At 36.6% G+C, this 21,371-nt stretch overlaps 2 protein-coding genes and 1 pseudogene across 9 annotated transcripts in view; 1 reads left to right on the top strand and 2 right to left on the bottom strand.

The window, feature by feature from the left end:
• Positions 1 to 19,442, bottom strand: part of LOC105463888 (G protein-coupled receptor 21) — a 33,848-nt gene extending 14,406 nt beyond the window's left edge. Inside the window, exons 1-2 of one of the 3 annotated variants that reach the window (XM_011711286.2) lie at positions 15,394 to 19,442; positions 5,994 to 14,963 (exon numbers count right to left, since the gene is read on the bottom strand). In XM_011711286.2, the coding sequence (XP_011709588.1) occupies positions 13,518 to 14,567 (1,050 nt within the window). In that variant the 5' untranslated portion in view covers positions 14,568 to 14,963; positions 15,394 to 19,442 and the 3' untranslated portion in view covers positions 5,994 to 13,517. The other 2 variants (XM_011711287.2, XR_011612850.1) reach the window with 2 other exon arrangements.
• LOC105463889 (RAB GTPase activating protein 1) overlaps positions 1 to 21,371 on the bottom strand; it is a 177,326-nt gene that overhangs the window by 55,498 nt on the left and 100,457 nt on the right. The gene's annotated exons all lie outside the window — the stretch shown is intronic.
• Positions 16,364 to 19,575, top strand: LOC139358273 (small ribosomal subunit protein eS25-like; annotated as a pseudogene).

Raw genomic sequence — 21,371 nt, 5'->3', positions numbered from 1 at the left:
ACCAACAGAACACAAAATCTAGGGCCAGACTGTTCTGTCTCTGGATACTGCTTCTCCCACTTACTAATTTGTGTGACCTTGGGCAAGTCATTTAACTAATCTGAACCTTAACATCCCTATCTATAAAATCTATGCAATGGTCCCTGCCTCACAGTTTATGAGAAGCAAATGAAACACTGCATGGAAAGCTGGTGGCTTAAGGCCTGGTGTATCAGAAGTAGCTCTTTCTCACCAGACTTGAGATTTATGACGTTGGCATATTTCCAACCTTGGGAGAGAAGCCAAGGGACAAAATCCATATTTGGCGAGTTTTCCTGTTTGGGACTTAGTGCCCTGTGAGGAATCTGCAATTAGACAGTATACAATTCAGAAATCTCCTGAATGTTACGAACATCACATTTTAACCAAATGAAATTATAAAGAAATCAGGTGGCAGAAAAACTGATACTTGAAATATAAGTGATACAATAAGAGTATTTTGTTTTTAGCCTATGAACCATACTAACGAAAACACTGTAGAGCTCAATATTAAATACCTTTGCTGATTATCTTTTTTCTTGCAAAATCATTTCTCAGAGGCAAAAATCCATCTAGGTTTGTCTATTATCATTGTCTAATTTAGTAACGAGTTCAGCCATTTTAAGAAAAATAATATAAACATTCCAAATGACTCTACTGTCTTTACTCTCTTTTCCCTCCAAACAACTTACTCCAAATATACAAAACAACAACAACAAAAAAACACCACATGCTATAATCATTGAACTGTCATAGAGCCTTTACTACACCAGACTCAATAAGCTGGTTCTAGAAATGTTTGCCAAATAAGCTCCTCTAACTTTAACATATACTTTAGAATATTAGCTGAATGATTATATAAGTATTATGTTCAATCTATACCATACAATGTAATAGAAAAGCAGATGACTTCCTCAGAAAAGATGGCTCTTTATTTAATAAAATATTGTACTGCTATCACATTGTTTCAATCCAAATATGGCATTATAGTGCCATTCTAAAAATAAATCTAAGTCCCATGTGATATGCAGCCTTTTAGCTATGTTCATTTCCTTTTAGGGCTCAAGTTTCCCACAGGAAAATCATTCAATGTTTGGCAAAACGGTCCCAAATCATGTATAGATAAGGCATAAATGCTAACTGCACTGTCAACCTTTTCCTGGTTTGCTATTGTTGATTCTCCTTCACAGCAATCCATCATGGAGAGGCCTAAGAAGCAGGAAATACTCAAGTACTGTTACCTGACAAAAGTGAACACACAAAATATCATTTTGATTAAAGAGGTGGTGATGGTCAAAGGGGGAAGGCAATTTATGGGTGAACTAAAACATAAAATTATTATATGCAAAGTCATATTCCAAACAAATGTTTCTGACAACCGTGATGAACTTCCAAATACTTATTTCATTGTATTATTACCAAGTAAACTGCATATCAAATGCTCTCTTAGTACAGCTTAATATGTACTGCATTGTTTGGCTTGTACTATTTGTTTAAAGATTTTGTAAAGCATTATATGCTATGGATAAAATCTTCTCAAAATCACTTGCTAATAACATACAACACACAGACACAGAGGACCAAGTCTCATATTCCTCAAGCTGTATTTTTACATAATCAGATCAATGGATTGAATTATTTCCAAGAAAATGCTTATAAATGCTTCAAAATGCTTAACAAATGCTCAGTTTTACTTTACAAACTTAACTTCTTCTGAAATAAGTCTCAAATCAGAGATTTAAATGTGCCTATTGAGTAGCAAAAATATACAGCAACTAACTGGGCAAGATGGCTCACGCCTGTAATCCTAGCACTTTGGGAGGCCAAGGTGGATGGATCACCTGAGGTCAGGAGTTCGAGACCAGCCTGGCCAACGTGGTGAAACCCCATCTCTACTAAAAATACAAAATTAGCTGGGCGTGGTGATGCACACCTGTAATTCCAGCTTCTCAGGAGGCTGAGGCAGGAGAATCGCTTGAACCTGGGAGGCGGAGGTTTGCAGAGAGCCGAGATCACGCCATTGCACTCCGGCCTGGATGGCAAGAGCAAGACTCCGTCTCAAAAAAAAAAAAAAAAAAAAAAAAAACCCAGCAGCTGTAAAATGGCTAGACATATTTAATTCTATGGAAGTTTCTTGCTCTTATAACAATTCACAAATATTAAATGAAAAATCTGAATGGTACTGGTCATGCAACAGCAGCAGTGAACTGCTGTACTGCATTAAGAATTCCGTAAGAGGTCTGCATTCACACACATATTCAAAGGTTATAGGTATACACTCTGAGTTCCAACCTTTATTTTAATTTTGAATTTTTATATAGCTTTCAGGCAAAAATATTTTCGAGCTCAACATATAAGAAAAATCAAATCGAAGATTTTAATTTTTCTATGGAAGAATCTTAATAAGAATCAAAAAACAATACTTAAAAGCTATCTTATTTTAGAATTAAAGTATAAAGCTATAAGTAAACCAGATCTTTTCCTATGAACTTAAAAACTTAAAACTTATCAGCACATAGGAAATAATCCCAAGCAAAGTATATTAGTATGTACGTAGTAATGCCTTAAAGGACTCTCCCAGAATTAAACTCTTCATATTTTTCTATTTAAAATTCTTGAGAAACAGCTACTTTAAAAGTTACTAGATAACGTATGATCTTCCATTTTATTTAAGCAAAAACTTTACCCTTCAATCTTACTAACAGTACAATTATAAATATCAATGAAGGAATTCTTGAAATACCCATTTATTTTTTACCTCCTCGAACAAACATTTCTGAGGCTGTTACTAGTAATCAAGAGAATATTTTGATTAGTATTGAAAAAAAATCTTAATTCATTTGAATGAAAGTACCAACGGAAAGACAATGCTTTGGTTTTACTTAACACAAACCAAAATCTGAACAGTTTCCTTTTTTTCCAAACCTGCTGGAAACTCCTGTTTTCTAAGCACTTGACAAATGTTGAATAACCCTTTGGACTTATTCTAGTGGAATGACTGAGTCTAAAGGAGGTTTAATACCTGGATTCTAGCCCTAATTCTGCAAATAATTAACTCTGTCACTATTCTGGGTCTCTCTTTCCCTGTCTGTGAAAGCAGGAGTCCAGATTAAGACTGCTAAGGGATCTTCTAAGCTCTGTCACTCGAGGATTCTGCATTTGTCATTCATTTTCTCAGAAGTCTTAAGTCTACCTCCAATTCCTAATTAGAATTAAATCCCTTAGCCATGTATTCCAGACCAGCTATCACCGGTTTATCTTTCTGAATTTATTCTCCCTTATATCCCAACTTAAAACTTCTGCTTCATCCATACTACCCTATTCACAAGACAGCTGCACCAGCTAACATGTACTGAGTGCTTACTGCATGTCAAGTACTATGCTAAGAGCTTCACGTGCATTAGCTCATTTAATCTTTACAATACTTACACGAGACAGTGTTAGTAGTTAAGACAACTGAGACTAAGAACGATTATGTACTTTGCCCCAGGTCCAGTCTCCTTATTCCTTAAGTATATAAACGGCCCCCCTTCAGCAGGCCTTTTAAGCTTAAAATAGGAGCTGCCAAAATTGTATTTTCTGCCTAAGACCAACTCATTTTTAAAGTTTGGTTAAAGCGACCCCTCTTTACCGCTTGAGCCTCAAATTTCCTTTCCACCTCCTAAAGTATTTAAAATTCTTACTGTAAACCCCAATGACTTACTATTCCCTTTAAGTACATCCAAGTATTGTATGTGTATCTTAATGTCCGAGATTTGTATAGGACTAACCCTACTGCAAAACGTATTATAAAAGCAGGACAAAATATATAAAACATCAGTTGAAGAACTGAAGCTAACTGTGAAGGCAGTACTTAAGGGATTTACCATCCCTGAGAGAAGGAAGCACACCAGGCCACTCCATATTCACCCGAGGCCTTTCCTCTGATGGTATGTGCCAATCTGCAGGACCTGGAAGTCACTGGGAGATTCTGACCTCTGTGTGGCAAAGAAATAATAGCTGAAATCTTTTACTGAGTTTCTACAATGCCCCTAAGTACAATTTTACATACTTTAGATGTGATAGTACCTATTTTCACAATCATTCTAATGAAGTAGTATTATCCCATTTTGCAGAGTAGAAAACCAAAGGCCAAAGACTCCAAAAATCCATGCTTTTTCCACTACTTTCCTCTTTATCTCAGAGGAAAAAAATTATCCAACGGTATGAAGTAATCACAGTAACAACTTTAAAAGCCTTACTATTAACATAATATGCATCTGATCTTAAACCAACTGCTATAATACTGGTGTCATCTTCATTCAAAGATTAAGATCCTTCTAACATTCAGACGGATTAAGATTACCTAATTAACTGCCAGAACTAGAATCTACATTTTGTTTTAACTTTATTTCCAGTGTTCTATAGGCTACAATACACATCCTCAGTATTGTAAAATGATGTTAATGATATATAATGTTAACAAAACTTAAGTAGGAATGATTTAGATTTCTACAAATACATATCACGAAGAAGGGGAACTTTTATAAATGAAAAAAGGCTTTACTCTGATTCAGTTCCCCAGGGGCTTTAAAGACAGAGACCCACAAATGGCCTTCTTAAACTTTATTTTTTGGTCTAGCTAAAAATAAATGGCTTTGGCAGTGGAGGTTTTCTCAGTTTTTCTGGAAGAAATTTCCGAAATTAATAATGCTATTTAAGTGCTATAACTTTTGTGTTTCTCCCCAAAATATTGCCTTAACAATTCAACTCAGTATTTGCTGAAAGCTGATAGACACAGAATTTAAAACTTTACTTTGAAAATATGATTACTTTTATATTTTGCTCAAAGCCAATTCAGTCGTTTTGTAATAAGCCAACAAATCTTTCATTAAATGACTACACTCATAATAATTTCTTGTAAAGACAGGCTTTTGACTTTGCAAAGGGCTTTCTCATGTCATATATTGTTTGTTAAATTGTAGATCACTTCATTATGGTCTTTAGTCTATTGATCCTTTGGGTTCCTTTAATTCTGTCCAGCTGGATACTTTATGAAATCTCATTCAAGGAGGGGGTCTGGTGTGAGGAGAGGAATCAGACTACAGAAATTCTACTCTACCCTGAGACTAGCCCATCTCTCACGTTGCCTTCTAAGGAAATCTATTTAACATGCACTTCCTTGCCTTTGAACACTGTATGACATTTTGCATTCCTCTCATCATTTCATTATACCATGTCTTGTATTATAAATACTCATGCACCAGCACACATACTCATTATATACATACACACACGCGCGCGCGCACACACACACACAAACGTGTTTTCCTATATTCCTTCCCACGATGTCAAAGAAGGATGCATTCCAGCACCTTCTGTCTTCTCTTGGTAAAAAACAAAATAACAAAATCTAAAAAGTTCCAAACAGACACCTATGGAGGCGTAGTGATACAGCAGACTGGAAACCAAAAAGGTCTTAAAGCCCCAAAACTCCATTCCCACAACTGGAAAAGAGGGACAGTATTAACTTTGCCTGTATCTCTAGGGGGATTAAATGAGACAATTAATAGGAAATGGCTTTATAAAGAGCCGTAAGTAAAATAGTGCTATTATGCCCCCATTTACTATTTCAGTAATGTTCTAAACCTGGGCCTCCTTTCCGACTTCCCTTTACTTCTGTTAAAATACATCTCTCTTTTCCTAAATGTGGTCTATGCTTTTCATAGAAAACAATACACTTACATAAGTGAAAAGGTCAAACAGTACAAAGCTTACAATGAAATTCCCTTCACTCCTCATACCCTATTCCTTAGAGGCAACCATTTTCATCTCTCCTTTTTTTAAAGCTGTTTGTTTTTAATTCCTATTTCTGAATAAAATGCTTAAGTTGCTATTTTCTGGGTTTTTCCACTTTAGACATCAGTTTCAGAGTTTACAGTGTGGAAGATGCTACTGTAGTTCTGTTACACCCACCCTCCTTCCCCTCACCCCCCAAACACTTTCCTTCCCCTCATCCTATCAACATAGTGTTGCTATCATTTTTGGCTAAACACCAAACTATACACAGCAACACATAACTGAACCAGAGTATGTCATGATCTTATTTCCTTTCTTCAATTTTCTATTTTTTTCAGAAGTTATTAATTGCCTATCTTTTTCTTTTCCTTGGTTTTCTATGTATGTATCACCAATTCTTCCCCTAAAAATCTCACAAAACTAAATTCTTCTCACCAGGGTGAAAACTCCAACTATATTTTCCTAGAGACATACCACCTAGTGCCTTCTTTCTTCCTGCTCCTATTCACACTGGCTGCTCTTTAGGTCTCCTGCATAGTTGCTTTCCTAGAGCTTTCCTTCCTGTGGGAATTCTTTTCACCATCCTCCCGTGTCAGAGACCCTGTTTCCTGGGTTCTGTATCTCTTTCTTGATTTCCTCCCTCATTCTGAAGAAGCACGTCCTTCAGTAACTTCCCAAGAAAGTATGTAAGGCAGGTGAACATTTTGTGATTTTGCAGATCTCAAAATGAGTTTAGTTTACCCTCACACTTGAATGACAGTTTGCGCATAAAATTGTGGGTTGGAAATCACTTCTCAAAATTTTGAAGCTATTACCCTTTATCTTCTAGCTTTACTGTGGCAAAAAGTCCTCTGCTACTCAAATCCCTATACTTTGTATATTTAGACTCCACCACCCACACCCCACCCCATTCAAGAAGCTTTTAGGAATTTTTATCCCCATTGTTCTGAAATTTTATAACAATTTGCCATCATGCGAATCTTTTTATTACACTGAAATGGGCCTTTTCATTATGAAAACACGTATCTTTCCACACTGGAAAATTTTCTTGTGATATTTAATAATTTCTTCCTTTCTTTTCCTCTATTCTGTTTCTGAAGATCCTGTTAGTCAGCTATTGGGTTTCCCTGATTAAGCCTCCAATTGTTTTGCTTTTTCACCTATTTTCTAGCTCTCTTTTTGTTTCAGTATCTGGCCTAGTTCATTTTCTAGCCTGCTTACTAATAAAAAATTAAAAAAAATCTTATTATACTTTAAATTGCAAGAGTTCTTTCTTGTTCTCTTCCTATTCATTTTTACTGCACTTTGTTCTCCCCTCCTTTAATGGATGCAAAATAGTATCTGAGAATTTTAGAGTTGGGTTTTTTTTTTTTGGTTGTTTTCTTCAGTAACCTACATTCTTTCTGTTTCTTCTGATTTCTGTCATTTGCTTGACTGTTTTGGGCTCTGTACTTTATGTGAGAACTTCTTCTCAAAAGTGCAATTATCTCTGGCTGTTAATATTAAAAGGGAAGCAATAAAAAGCTGTGAGCTCTGTGTGCATGGGTGGGATGTGTTGATTGATGGGCATCGCCTTAAAGTGACTGGGCAGGGAATGTGGCTATTTTGTTTGTGAGCCCTCAAATGTCCATCCCCAGAATACACTCCTCTCATATCCTGCTTAGAACATTCTGAGAGTGTAGTGTGGCAAGGGTGCTGATTATTTAACATACAGACTTTCTTACAGCAGTCACGTTTGCAACAAAACACACCTTAGTCCCATTCTCAGCTATGCCTGGCATCTAGCGTGGTTCAGCTTTTCCAAAGAGTAAATCTCCCATCTTCTGCTGCAATGGTGAAAACCAGTTGCCTGCTTGGGATGGGGATTCAGGTGGGACGGGGAAGAGGAGTAAGGGGTGACGATGTCTAAATATTCCTTGTATAAACTTTCTATCAATTATTCTGTTTTTTGGCTTCTAACAATTCTTGTTTTTCAGTCTCTGTGCTTATAGGGACATCTTAGGAATCCAATTCCCAAGTAGTTACTGTAGTCAACAGACAAATCAGTCTGTTTCTTTTTGCTCCTCTTCCTCCTTTGACTTTAGGAAGCAGCTCTGTTGATTCCGCTGAGTCAGTTACTACTTGTCCACTGGATTTCTATATTCCAAAACTCTGCTGGCATCACTGTCTGCCATCATCTCTGTTCTCCCTCTTTTTGTCCATAGTATACCTTTGCTATTCTTTATAGCAGAGTTAACAGAAATATGCATATTCAATTCAATCTGCTATATTTAGCAGAAGGTCTGTCATATGTTTCTAAAGCCTAGGCTTATATAATGGTACAGAACACAAGCTTTAGAGTCAAAGAATTGGATTTGATTCATAACACTTACTATATATGTAACCTTAGAAGCTTCTTAACCTGTCTAAGCCTATGTTTTCTCACCTATAAAATAGGAAAATTAAAAATAACTACCTGATAAGTTGCTGTGAAAATTAAATGTAGAATGTAAGAAAAAATTAATGTAAGAATATAGGTTTTGGAGTCAGGAAGTCCTGGGTTGGAATCCCAGATCTTCCACTTATAAGCTGTCTGACTCTGGCAACTCAAAATCTGTTTCATCTGTATAATGGGGTTAATAATAGTCACTAGCTCCTACAGTGCTGGTATTAACATAAAGTTTATAAAATTCTCCTGAAACGAGTCTCAATTACATTTATATTACTGCTCATACTTCTTATCCTTAGAATTACACATGTACATACATGCCCATCCCATGGCACGGCTGAGTCAAGTCAAATTCCAACTCCTCTGCAAAAGCAATGGGATATACTAGAAAAGGGCAATGGATTAGGAAGCATGAAGTCTGGGAGGGGCCACTGGGCTGGTTTCTCATCTGCAAAATAACAGAATCAGACCAAATGATTTCTAAGGTTCTTTCCAACTCATCTGCCTCTCCCTGACTCCTTTGCTAGACATGATCTGACATGAATATCACAACCCTAATTATCTGATATTATTTTTATAGTGAGTGTCACGTATTTTGCTTTTCTAACTAGGAACTACATGAAAACTAAGATGAGCTGCTCCCCCAAACTAATGTAAAGAATAAAGATGTGTTTCAAATAATAATAAATCATAAAACTAGTATGTTTCATGATAAAAGATAAGGCTGGGGATATAAAATCACCTTAAAGAGAAAGAATGAGTTGCAGGCTTGCACACTACAAAGACTTGCAAGGAATTTGACTAAAAGACAAGTAACAGAAGAAGTTAATTGAACCAAGGAAATACCGCAATATGTCAATGAGAAGGTAGGATAGTCAATAATGGAAGCAGGGATGATTTCATCTTTTACTATGATCCCAATAACGTTCACATTACAGAACCATGTTCTGAGATTCCATTCCCACCAAACAACCTTCTGAATATGGTTTGGCTTCCCATAAACATCTGCTGATAGAGAAGACTGCTCTGAATTACCAGCATCTATTTCTTAAACTAATAAAGTAATATGATTTTATACACCAGGATCATATGATTGCACCCCACAAAAAACAATGCTGTGGGGGTGGCCCACCAGGAAGTCTTGGTACATTCTTCCAGATAAAGTAGAGAACAGTGAGGCTTCCTGGAAGACAGATAATCACAGAATTTTTACACATGAAACATCTAAAAACTGTATAGTTCTACAAGAAAGAAATGATCCTTCTTTGATCCCTCTCTGAGGCTAGTTATACTACCTAGCACACAGCAGAACTTGCTAGATAAGTGCTTCTTGATTGCTTCTTAAACTTTCCCTAAAAGTCACTGCTCTTACATAATACAATTTTCCATACCCTATGGCAGTATCAAGGAAATACTTCTTTCTGGATACATGACCAATAGTGTGGTAAGAAAAGGAAGGAAGAAGGAAAGACAGAGCCAGAAAACTGGGAAAGGCTGAAAGGGAGACAAAGCAATATCACACAGCAAGTTTCTTTCACCAAGGATTTCTATAGTTCCTTTGGCCTTGTGACCTATTTTACAGAGCTTTATCTGGATCCAGAGCCAAGAAGGTGTGATCCAACTCCATACTTGCTAATCCATTCTGTGAAAAACTGGCAACTTGAAAGCACTGCCTGAAGCTCTCTGGGCTGAAGCTACAGAGTTTCCAGGAGTAAAGTTATCTAACCATATAGAGGACTCAAATTACCACATTAATCTCTTGATACCAAAAAGAGATATTATCTGTTATTTAAAATCTAAGTGTGGGGGAACACATCATGATGTATGATGTGTAGACATGTAGAAGAATGGCAGATACAAATAACAGTAATCATTTTTATTTGCAAAGCACTTTACAATTTACAAAGTACTTTCACATCTATTATCTAACTCAAGCCTCAAACTAACCCTATGAGGTATGAAGGGATCAGTATCTCCTTTTAGGATAAATTAAGCATTTAGAGAAGTGACTTGCCCTCATTTACAAAACTACTTAATTAGAAACACAAGCCTACATTTTTTTACTCTCAGTTCCAACTTCATTTTTACTATATGATGCCCTTTTGTCATGCAAATTTTGAAGAAAGGCCAAATGACTCATTTACAGCCATAAGAAATGTCCACAGTATTTCCAAGGTCTGCAACATAATATTAATAATATATACTTTTAATATAAATACTTATATTTAGCTTTTCTTCAACCTGAAATGAAAAAAATTATACAAAAATCAACACACAAAATGATTTATGAGGACTTCAAAAAATCTCAATGCCACCATTTTCCCATTCTTAAATTTCCCAAAATTTGCTCATATAACAATAAATTCTGGCTTGCTGATAATTTCACCAACCACTTATGAAACAAAAACAGTCAGTGAAATTAAGACAATTCCTATACCAAGCCACCATGCAGATTTTTCAAACAAACCTGAAAAGCTGAGGAAACCCTCCTAGAAACCACTCTACCATCTGGGCCATCTGGGAGTCTGTAACCCTGTTGCTTCATTTTCAAGTTCAAGGAGGTGGGCAATGCATTTATGGTATAAAAATTCAAGTTTTCCCAATCCTTAAAATACTGAGACCATTATTCAAGTAAAAAGGAAAAGCCATTATAAAAGGTTTGAAAAGAATTTATCCAGTAATAAAGCTTAAAGAAAACCTTTTCCAAAATGGAATTCTGAGTAAGAGTCGACAGGCCCATAAAAAAATGCAAATATCCAATCTAGTGTTAAGATAATGCTCTCACTAAAGTAGAGCACAGTAGTCCATCTGTAATTGCTTTTCAACTCTAAGAAGGGGGGAAAAACACTTTCACTGAAATCACTGCATTAAAAAATACAACTAGTTTACAAATATAACATTAGTATAAGCCTACTTTAAAATTTACTATGAAATAATTTCAACATAATCACCAAAAGTATGTTTCCTCTGATACCAGTCACATGCCATATAAAGTTAAATGAGCTTTCCTGTCAACGCCATGGTAACTGATTCTAAAAATACACTTTTTTTGAAATCAGACTGGTATTTAAACTAAATGTCATGAAATGTTGCATTAAATATGCCAGGATGAAAAGATCAGTTAAATATTAACTTTCCAAACACATCACACAGAAAACACCCCCAGTCACTGAAGAAGACATTACTGTGTCCAGGAGCACCTCCTCTCTCCCAACACATACACACACAACAAAATGAGATCAAACCTACTGATTTAACATCAATTTTTCAACAAAAATTAAGTGTTTAAAATCACCATATTTTCTAAACTAAAAATGCATAAGCAAACTGCAAATGTGAACAGGTTACATTCTCTAACATATATGAAAAAGGTAAATTTTGTTTTTTTAGATCTGTACCACTTAAAGGGGAAATGTTTACAATACAACCATTTTTCAGAATCCAACAGAAAAGGTTTCCCATTTGAAATGGCAAGCCATTTCTAACATAACTTGGAATTTCAGTATGAGTTCTAAATTTTGAAACAGCTTAGAATAAAATTTGCTAACACTAAACATAAAGAGCAAGCAAGCTTTTGGGAAAAATCCAGAATCTGAAGTTTGAATGTTTATATAATGCTTAGTCACTTAAAATAAGAAAGTTTAAATAGAACACAACTGAGGTTAAAATCAAGTTGATGTCTAAAGCCTAAAATCATAAGAACACTGGCATCATGATGGAAAACCAAAGCTTATCTGCCTGCTTTATAAATATCCATGTCCTTTCTCGGATTCAGAAACCCACTTTAACCCATGTTCCCCGGGTTTCTTCCATCTTCCATCTCACTGAACACCATTGTCGCATTCAGATTACAACCTCTAGCCAAAGGCAGAGATCAAGTAAGTCCCCTGAAGATTTCCAAAACATTAAAGCCTGCAGAAAAGTAGAGGAAATACTTTCGTGCTTGGAGCTGCTGGAATTCCTTCTCTCCTTTTAGAAAAATAAACCTCTTGCTCTGAAGATCATCACTTTTAAGAACAAACATCACTACTATATACAAACACATAACTCAATAATAATTCTATAAAGAATAGTAAAATCCTATAGGTTTGCTAGTACTTTGGCAGGGAAGAAAAAAAGACTATTAAGAACTGTATGCCAAAGGATTTTTTTCCAGAAAGAGAATAGCAATAAGAGACTTAAGAGTTTCCCCTTCCCCTCTTCAAATGTGGATTCCTTAGCACTAACTGAAAGAATGCTTTTCAAAAATAACTAGTTGATTCCATTTAACCACAAAGAAAATGTCTCAGCTCCCTTATATTTTTAAAAAACAATCAGTATACTATGGGATACTTTCTGACTCAGTTGCTTATGACAGATACCCTTCTCCCTGATGTTCTAATATTTCGGAAGTCTTTGAATAGAAAGAACAGACAATATTAAAGACACATTTTTGTACATAGTCACTGTTATAAAATGTACAGCCAACAGCCTATCACTGAATTATTTTTTAGCTTAAACACATTTTGCCATAAAAGATAAATCTAACAATTCAGATATTCTAAATATAGACATAACACAAAGGCACAGGCAAAAATACTACAACATGATCACTTCTATGCACACATATCTTTAGATCTCTGTGAAGTATGGCACAAAAAGTAGCACAGTTTTTCATAAACTGTATAATTTGATTGCACTTTTGCTTCATGGTTCACTGTAAAATTCTAAAATTAGTGTTTATGTGCTCACATTATTCACCCTACTGAGAATTCTCTCAAGAGAATAAAACATAGAACATTTGGCTTTCTAAATGACAGTGTTGAAACTTGCAGTGTAGTTATGCTTTGGCATACATAAAAAATAATTTCTAAAACATTTTAATTTATATTTTACTATTCCCTGTTAGAAGAAATCAATTGCACATGAAGCCTAAATAGCTGGAAATAACCCACAAAGTGACAACAAAATGATGACTTTTTAAAATGCTGACACTTTTCACACTCAGGTTCAGTCATGCCAGCTGGAAAGAGGTGTTAGATATGGCTTTATTCATTCTAAATCTGAGAACTGTAGTCATTTCCAAGACATTTCAAAAATTGAAAGCAACAGCAATTTGTCTTCATGATCTTAAGTCTTCTAATTCAAAAGCACTTTTGAAAACCATTTCTACAAACTTAGAAGGTATCCGTACGAATAATTTGCATGCTATTGCTTAGAGTCAAAGTATTCTGTCTCAGATTTCCTAGTGAATGAGGAATACTTAAACACACACACACACACACACACAGGGGAACCCCGTAACTGAGCCACTTCAGATACGACATCCATTAAGAGGGCCTTTGCTTCTAACTGTGTAAGGGTCGTTGGCTGTAGTCTGACTTGCACAAGAAGTACACATAGCCCCTGAGAGGCGCTTTAGTCCTCTTTGGAATACACTGTTGGAGAGACTATAAATGACACAGTTGCAGAAACTGTTACTAATAGCAAGCCAGGTGGTCAAGAAGGATGCGAAGCGGTTGCTGTGGCCAGTGGAGCTTTCCAACAAGAAGTAGATGATATATGGCAACCAGAGGATGTAAAATACACTAGTGATTCGAAACAGGACCATGGCATAGCGCTTATCAGGACAGGCCTGCACTTCCCCAGTCTCCCCACTCTGGCTGCTGAAGCGGGCTTGCCTTTCGCTGATTTCTTTTGTGTGCTGTTGACAGATGCGGAAGATGTTGAAATAGGTGAAGCAGACAATAAGGGCTGCTGGGGCATATAACATCATCACGATGAACAGGGTGAAGTAGGAGTCAGTGTGCCAGGATTCCGCACACCACTGAAACACATCTCCATGATATCCAGGTTTGCCCCAGTGGAAAAAGGAAGGCAGGAAGACCAGGGTCGAGTATAGCCAAATCAGGAAAATACACAGGCGTAGTCTCCAGGGTGTAACCAGAGTATTATAGGTTAAAGGTTTAGTAATGGCAATGTATCTATCAATGCTGATACAAGCCAGAGAAGCCATGGAGACGCTCTTCAGAACTGATACTACGAAACCAAATATCTGGCAAGTCAAGGACTCCTCTACTGGAAGGGGATGATGGAGGAGTGATAAAGAAGGGACCAGGCAGCTCACCCCAACAAAAAGGTCAGCATATGCCATAGTCTGGATAAAATAACTTGTAGTGTGATGGTTCAACAAAGGTGCACAGTGAAATACAAAAATCACAATGATGTTGCCAGAAATAATCAATACAGTTAGAAAGACAATAATCAATACTTCCAAAAGGCAAAAATTGACAGTTTCCAAATAGCCAAATGCCAAGAGGCAAAAAGGGTGGCTGCTCTGATTACCATCCAAGGTGGAGTTCATCTTGAGCTCAGGAGTGATCTGTCACTTCATGCTGCCGCTTGGCTGCTGCCAACAGTTCAAAGAAGCAGCTGCTGTCATTGCGGTCAGCTTTGCATGTGTGTAATAATGCCAGAGGAGCCTTAGTCCCCAAGCTCCCGATGCTGCTGCTCTGGTGCATTGCCTGCAGTGCAATTCCCCTTTAAATCCTTCCTGGAATAAGGAGAGCCAGCAGTAGTTGTCTGGCCAGTCCCAGACGTGGCCATAGCGCCAGGTTCACCATACACATAGCACCAGGGGAGCAACGTAAACTCTGGGGACAACGTCTTCAGGCCAAGTGAGGGTAGGGGGAAAGGGTAGAAGAGAAGGGAAGAAGATTAGGAGCTTCAGCAGGAGTTGTAATGAGTCTCCTCTGAACAGCTGATAGAAGAAAAGGAGAGAGCATTTTACATTTCACATCCAATGCCCTAATCAAAGAACCTGGCTAGCTCAGGCTGGCATCATCCCTCCCACTCCACCCCTACTAGCACCACTATTCATGGCTACCCTCAATAGCACCCCACATAACTGATCTGTACTGTATAGAGGAGCAGCAGCAACATCAAGCTTTCAAGATCAGCATAAAACAAAACCAATCACAGTCAGATTAATTTACCCCCATTTCCTTTCATTTGAGACTTGGGGGAAAAAGGGAATTTGCTTATAATATTTATGAAAACCTTTCACTACAATTACCACTAATAAAAATAGCCAAAATAATTTACTTTCTTCATTGATTCCAATATAATATTTTGCCTCTTTGAAAACATTTCAACAGAATTTGCTGTTTAGTTCAATTTCAGAATGTTACCTGTAATTCTGCATGCTGCAATCCAAACAAAAGCCACAATACATCCTTAACAGAAAGCCTTGCAAAGCAGGAATGTGCTTCAACTCGCGTACTGCAGAACTGAGACACGAAGGGAGGGGATAAAGGAGTAGGAGGGGAAACAGGGAGAAGAGGGGGCTTGGGAAAAAGAAGAAAGGGGGAGGGGAAAGAAAACGCCTGTATGTGCACACACTCCGGAATCTTTAGCAACTAATTGGAATTCATCGTCAGAGAGGTGCCCCCTGATTTCCAGATTGCACAGTGTGGGAATGGCTTGCTATGCCTGCAGTGCCTCATTTGAAAGCTGTTTCCTCGTCTGTCTGGAATCCCCCTTTTAGTAGATAAGCAGAATTCAGGCTGCTAGCAAGGAGAAGGGGCAGGAGCAGAACAGGGTGTCAGGAGTTAGACTGAAACACACTGCCAGAGTGGTAATTCCTATTTTCTCATGGCATTTTCCCAAAGAACAAAGGGCAATATTAAAGAAAGGAAGTATATTAACCTCCTTTAAGTGTATGGCATATGGCAACTGACAATCATAATTCAGCTGCACAAGAAGTTCTAGCTAGAAGGCTATTCACCATTAATTTTGTCTCTCATGATTCACTGAATATTGGCCAAGAAACTTTAAAATCACTTTTTCAAGAGAAAAGTAAAGTATTTCCCATTCTGAATACTACAGAAATAGCACAGAGAAATTACATTGTTCCCATATTTGACACTACCCTATAGTTTTGAGATACATTTCTTGCTTCTAATTTGCTGAGCAGTATACAAGAATACAAACAAAAGATAGAAAAGTAAATTTACCTTCTTCTACTCAGGCATGGATATTACAGGAGGTTTCATGGTACAAATAAGCCTTTGTATCTTAGAATATACAATCTTGTTTCTGCCTATTTAAAACAATGCAAACTGGGATTATATTGTGGTTTTCCTAGTAATGTCATAAATGATGACAATTTTCAGGTAACAGAGTTGGGTGCTATGAAAATGTGTAATTTTAGTATTTAGAAGGATTAATTGAAAGTATCCAGCAGAGTAAAAGACAATAAACAAATGCTATCATTTGAAAGCTTTCCAAGAGGTAGGCAACTGAGTAAAACGTGTGATCCAACTTTCATTTTTAATTCATTTTATACACATGCTTTCTTATTACAGACAAATGGCCACCTATAATCAGAATGCAATGAATTACATTTTAAATCTGAAGCAGCAGCAGTTGTCTGGCCAGTCCCAGACGCGGCCATAGCCCCAAAATAAAAAACCTATTTAACCATAATCCTGACAGTAATATCTGACAGGTCTTACTGGGAAACAGAGCAAAGTGTGTGGCACAGTAAAAAGACCAATAACATCGAAGGAACAATAATCAGGTTCAAATTCTTGCTCTAAAATAACTTACCCTCTCTTAAGCCTCTGTTTCATCATTTGTAAAATGAGAACAACACTCCGTACTTCACAGGGTTGTTGAGAAATAAAGTATATACAAAAGGCTTACCAACACCTAGCACAGAGAGGATATATAACTTTACTTACTTTCTGCTCCTACAACTAAAATAGCCTTCCTAAAGAGCCAGTGTTTTCCTGCCAATCATGTTGAAAATGTTAAGGCTGGGCTCCTCTGAATCCTGAAGGGCCCGCTCTTACTGAGGCTATACAGTTCTAAGTCATACAACAGCTATCTGAATACACTGCTGTCACACATTACTCAAATACATTGAGGCTATGCACATACAAAGCACTGAAGGTAGCTGTTAAGGAATGATGACACGGCGTCAATTATTCCCTCAACACAAATAATTTCTCTGCCTAGGTCTCCAGCCCTGACTTCACTCCTAAGCTCCCTTTTCCATCTACAATTTGCCTGCTAGTTACACATCTTCCACCTAGATGTCCTGTAGAGATTTCAACCACAGCATGTCTAAAATCAAAAACTTCCTACCAAATAAGCCTCCGTATTTTTCCGACATTTTCCCAGGCGCTCCAGTATGAAACTGAGGAATCATCTTGACCACTCTCTCCCTCAAAGCACTGTTCTTAGTCACCAAGTCCTGAAAATATATTTCCACAATAGTTCTCAAATGCATTTCCTCCTTTCAGTTTTTAATACACTTACCACGGAAGATAATTACCACCTAGACTTATAGTTTTGTTCATTTTTCCAATTTTTTCATTTCTGCCTGGTTAAATATCCAAAACGTACATTTTATTATTGTACCCCATTGTTCAAGAAGTCAATGGCTCCCTTACTGCCTTTCTAGTCTGATCTCAATTATTTTACTTCCTCCAAATAACTTGCCCTCCAGTCAAATCAGATTACTTCTTATTCTATACACTTGCCATAGACTTTATTTTTAAACGATATTTACTGAGTACCTTAATAAATGCAAAATAAAGGAGTGATTTTCGAGAGTTACTAATGTATTTCAATAAATAGAAAAAGTATTCACCACAGTTAAAAGTCTAGGCTTTTCTACTACTTGTGAATTTGGGCATGTAACTTATTTTCTCTGTGGTTTCCCATGTATAAAACAAGACAGTTACGCTGATAAAAACAGACAATGGCTGAAAATTTGAAAGAATTAAAAATTTATTAAATTGCAATAAAACTACAAGCTGTTACATTACTGTCATTAGTACAATAACAGTTATTTGAACTTTGTTTCTATTTTAGTGAAACCAGTCTAGGAGCTAAAATCAAAATATTCATTTAAGAAACTTAAAAAAAAAAAAAAGCCCAATAGCCTAATAAATCTAGGCTTTAACCATAACACAGTCTCATTCTAGTGTTCTACACCACTCTAGGAAGACTATAGTTAATATTACAAAGTTTCAAATAGCTAGAAGGAGGTTACTGAATGTTCCCAACACAGAGAAATGATAAATGTTAGAGATGATGGGTATGTGTACAATTACCACGATCTGATCAGTATATACTATATGTATCAAGACATCATTATATACCTTATAAGTATGTACATTATATACTGATTAAAAAATACCATAAAAAATAAAATAATGTAGTTTCATGATATATTCTCTCTATATTTACTTTGAAGGCTGAGTAAGTTTCTGTATATATATGACTAAAAGGAAATACATTAAAAATAAACACTATTATTGGACGGTGGGATAACAGTCATTTATAAAAAATCTTTCTTCTTTACAGCTTTCTATATTTTCTGAATTTTCCAATTTCTATATACCCTCAGAACCATATTGATTTAGCAAGATAGAATGATGCTGGGTTGAAGTTCTCTACTTCATGGGGCTCTGTTCCCCTTGTTCTTATGCCATCAGAGCAACACTCCTTCAGACAGTCTTTGGTACTCAATCTAACTCAAAATGGACTCCCAAAACGTCAGTTAAAACCTCTTACAGAACAAGAATATAATTACGAACTTACCAATACTTAAACATTTCATTGCTAGCTAAATATTTTCTGATCTGCAAACACACCAACTTCAATATGGTTCAACCTAATAAAATTAAAACAACTTTAAAAGCCAAAATAATTAAAATAACAAAATGACAGACTTAAAAAGCAGAACAAGAAATGAAATGTACAAAAAAAGGAAAAAACCTGTTCAAATTATATTTCTTTTTCTCCCAACCTATTCAGAGACTTAACTACTTGTAGATGAGAAATGATCTCAGTTCTTCAAATTCCTAAGTTTCACCTTTGGGCATTAGTGTCAACTATCACTTATTTTTTAGTAAAAATGAGCTTCACTTTTTGTCCGACATCTTGGCAAGGTTGCAGTGTTCGCCACTGCTCTCCGAGCTTCATGACGCACCCAAGGACTACAAGAAGAAGGAAGACACCAGGAAGTCAGCCAAGAAAGACACAGACCCAGTGAACAAATCTGGGGGCAAGGCCAAAAAGAAGAAATGGTCCAAAGGCAAAGTTGGGGACAAGCTCAATAACTTGTCTTGTTTGACAAAGCTACCTATGACAAACTCTGTAAGGAAATTCCCAACTATAAACTTATAACTCCAGCTGTGGTCTCTAAGAGACTGAAGATTTGAGGTTCCCTGGCCAGGGCAGCCTTTCCGGAGCTCCTTAGTAAAGGACTTATCAAACTGGTTTCAAAGCACAAAGCTCAAGTAATTTACACCAGAAATACCAAGGGCAGAGATGCTCCAGCTGCTGGAGATGCATGAACAGGTCCAAGCAACTGTACATTTGGAAAAATAAAACTTTATTAATTAAAAAAAAAAAGAGCTTTAAACTGATTATCATATTATAGTGCAGCTGATGTGAGTTTATTTATATAACTGTCATTCCAAAAATGATTTCAGATACTGACTCTTCTTTTATTTCTCCCTCTCCCTCATCTCCCACATTCATTCAGTTATCAAGTGAGTGCCAAGGATTCTACCTCTGAAATCCTCTTAAATAGCATCTTTTTCCCCATCCCTTTGCCACCACACCCCAATCCAAGTCGAAATTATCTCTTGCCTAACAGGTCTCGCTGCAATTATTCTTACTCCACTCTAACCCAAATAACGCAGTGATCTTTCTAAGCCTAATAATACAGATAATAAGCAAAAAAATATATAAAAAATATTGTTATTTACACTTAGTATGGAATATGAATTATACTAAGTATTTTCACACATTATCTACGTTAATTCTAACAACTCTACAAATAAAATACGATTACTGTTCCATTTTACAGATAAGGAAACCAAAGCCTATGAATGTTAAAGTGTCCAATTTCAATGGCTAGAATACAGTAGAAGTAGGATCTGAATTAAGACAATTTGCCTTTAGATGGAAACCACTTTGCATATTGCCTTATAAACTGGAATATATAACCTGCCTGCTTAAAATCCTTCATTGGCTTCTATTGCCCAAAACCTTAAATATGCCTTCTGAAGCTTTCAAAGATCTGCTCCCTATCTACCACCTCTCTGGTCTTATCTTCATTCATACTCTATGAAACTGCCAAGCTTTTCCTCACCCTTGAGCACATGCTGTTACCTGTGACTTTTAAGACCACGTGTGCTATATAGCACCTTATCCCACCCCAACTATCCAACCCCTGGCTAATTTCTGAACAAGAGACCTTTTAGAACACTTAGGTAAGAAATCCTTCATGTCATATGCAGTACAGAAGTATGTATTCTTTCTTCTACAACTCCCATGCAACTTTATGACTGTTTATAGTTAACTGCCTATTTCCTCCATTAGATTGCAGACTTCCTGAAATCAGTGAACAAGTTTATTTTATTTATGGGCATATCCATGAGGCCTACCACAGGGTTGGCACAGGGTAGGCATTCAAAAGGTATTTTTTATTGAATAAACAATGAATGCCCAATAAAACAAAAGGCAATTCTGCTTTTAGGTTGAAAGATTGTTCAAGTAAAACCCCAGTATGGTAACTGTTTAACTCACCTGTAATTATTAAGTCGAGGCATATGAAATTGCCTATTTGTGGGTAAAAAACTGTCGAATAGTAATTTTAACATGGACAAACCAAATATGTTTCCAGTCTTGTAATTCAGGAAACCTTTAGAACTCCCAGCAAGTATGACTTGCGTAAACTCACACGAAGAAAAATAACTTCACAGGGATAAGATACAGGGCTTAAAATTATGTTCACAAGTAATAATTTAGAGGGACCTACTGCAGCAAATGCTGTATGACAGCAGACAATACAGTTCTAACATCCACCAGCCACTATTTTCACGTAGAACAAGACAGCAAGAGTGCTCAGTTGTGAAAAAATGGAATTATGGCCTATTTTGGAGGGCAGGACTCAAACACACTGTCTGATTTTCCAGAATGTCACAAAGCTTAAGGAAAAATCAACAGACTACCTCAGCTACCTCAGAGAAGAGGAAATGAAGTGGCAGAACTGAAACTAGTATCCAGGCTTCCTCCTCCATCGCCAACATTCTTTTTTGCTAAATCGATCTCCTTTTATTGTTGGGTATCCACAGGCAGATTC

This window comes from Macaca nemestrina, chromosome 14 (genome assembly GCF_043159975.1).
Source record: "Macaca nemestrina isolate mMacNem1 chromosome 14, mMacNem.hap1, whole genome shotgun sequence".
NCBI classification, from domain to species: Eukaryota; Metazoa; Chordata; class Mammalia; order Primates; family Cercopithecidae; genus Macaca; species Macaca nemestrina.
Note: the sequence above shows the minus strand (reverse complement) of the source record. Positions and strands in the feature narration are given on the sequence as shown.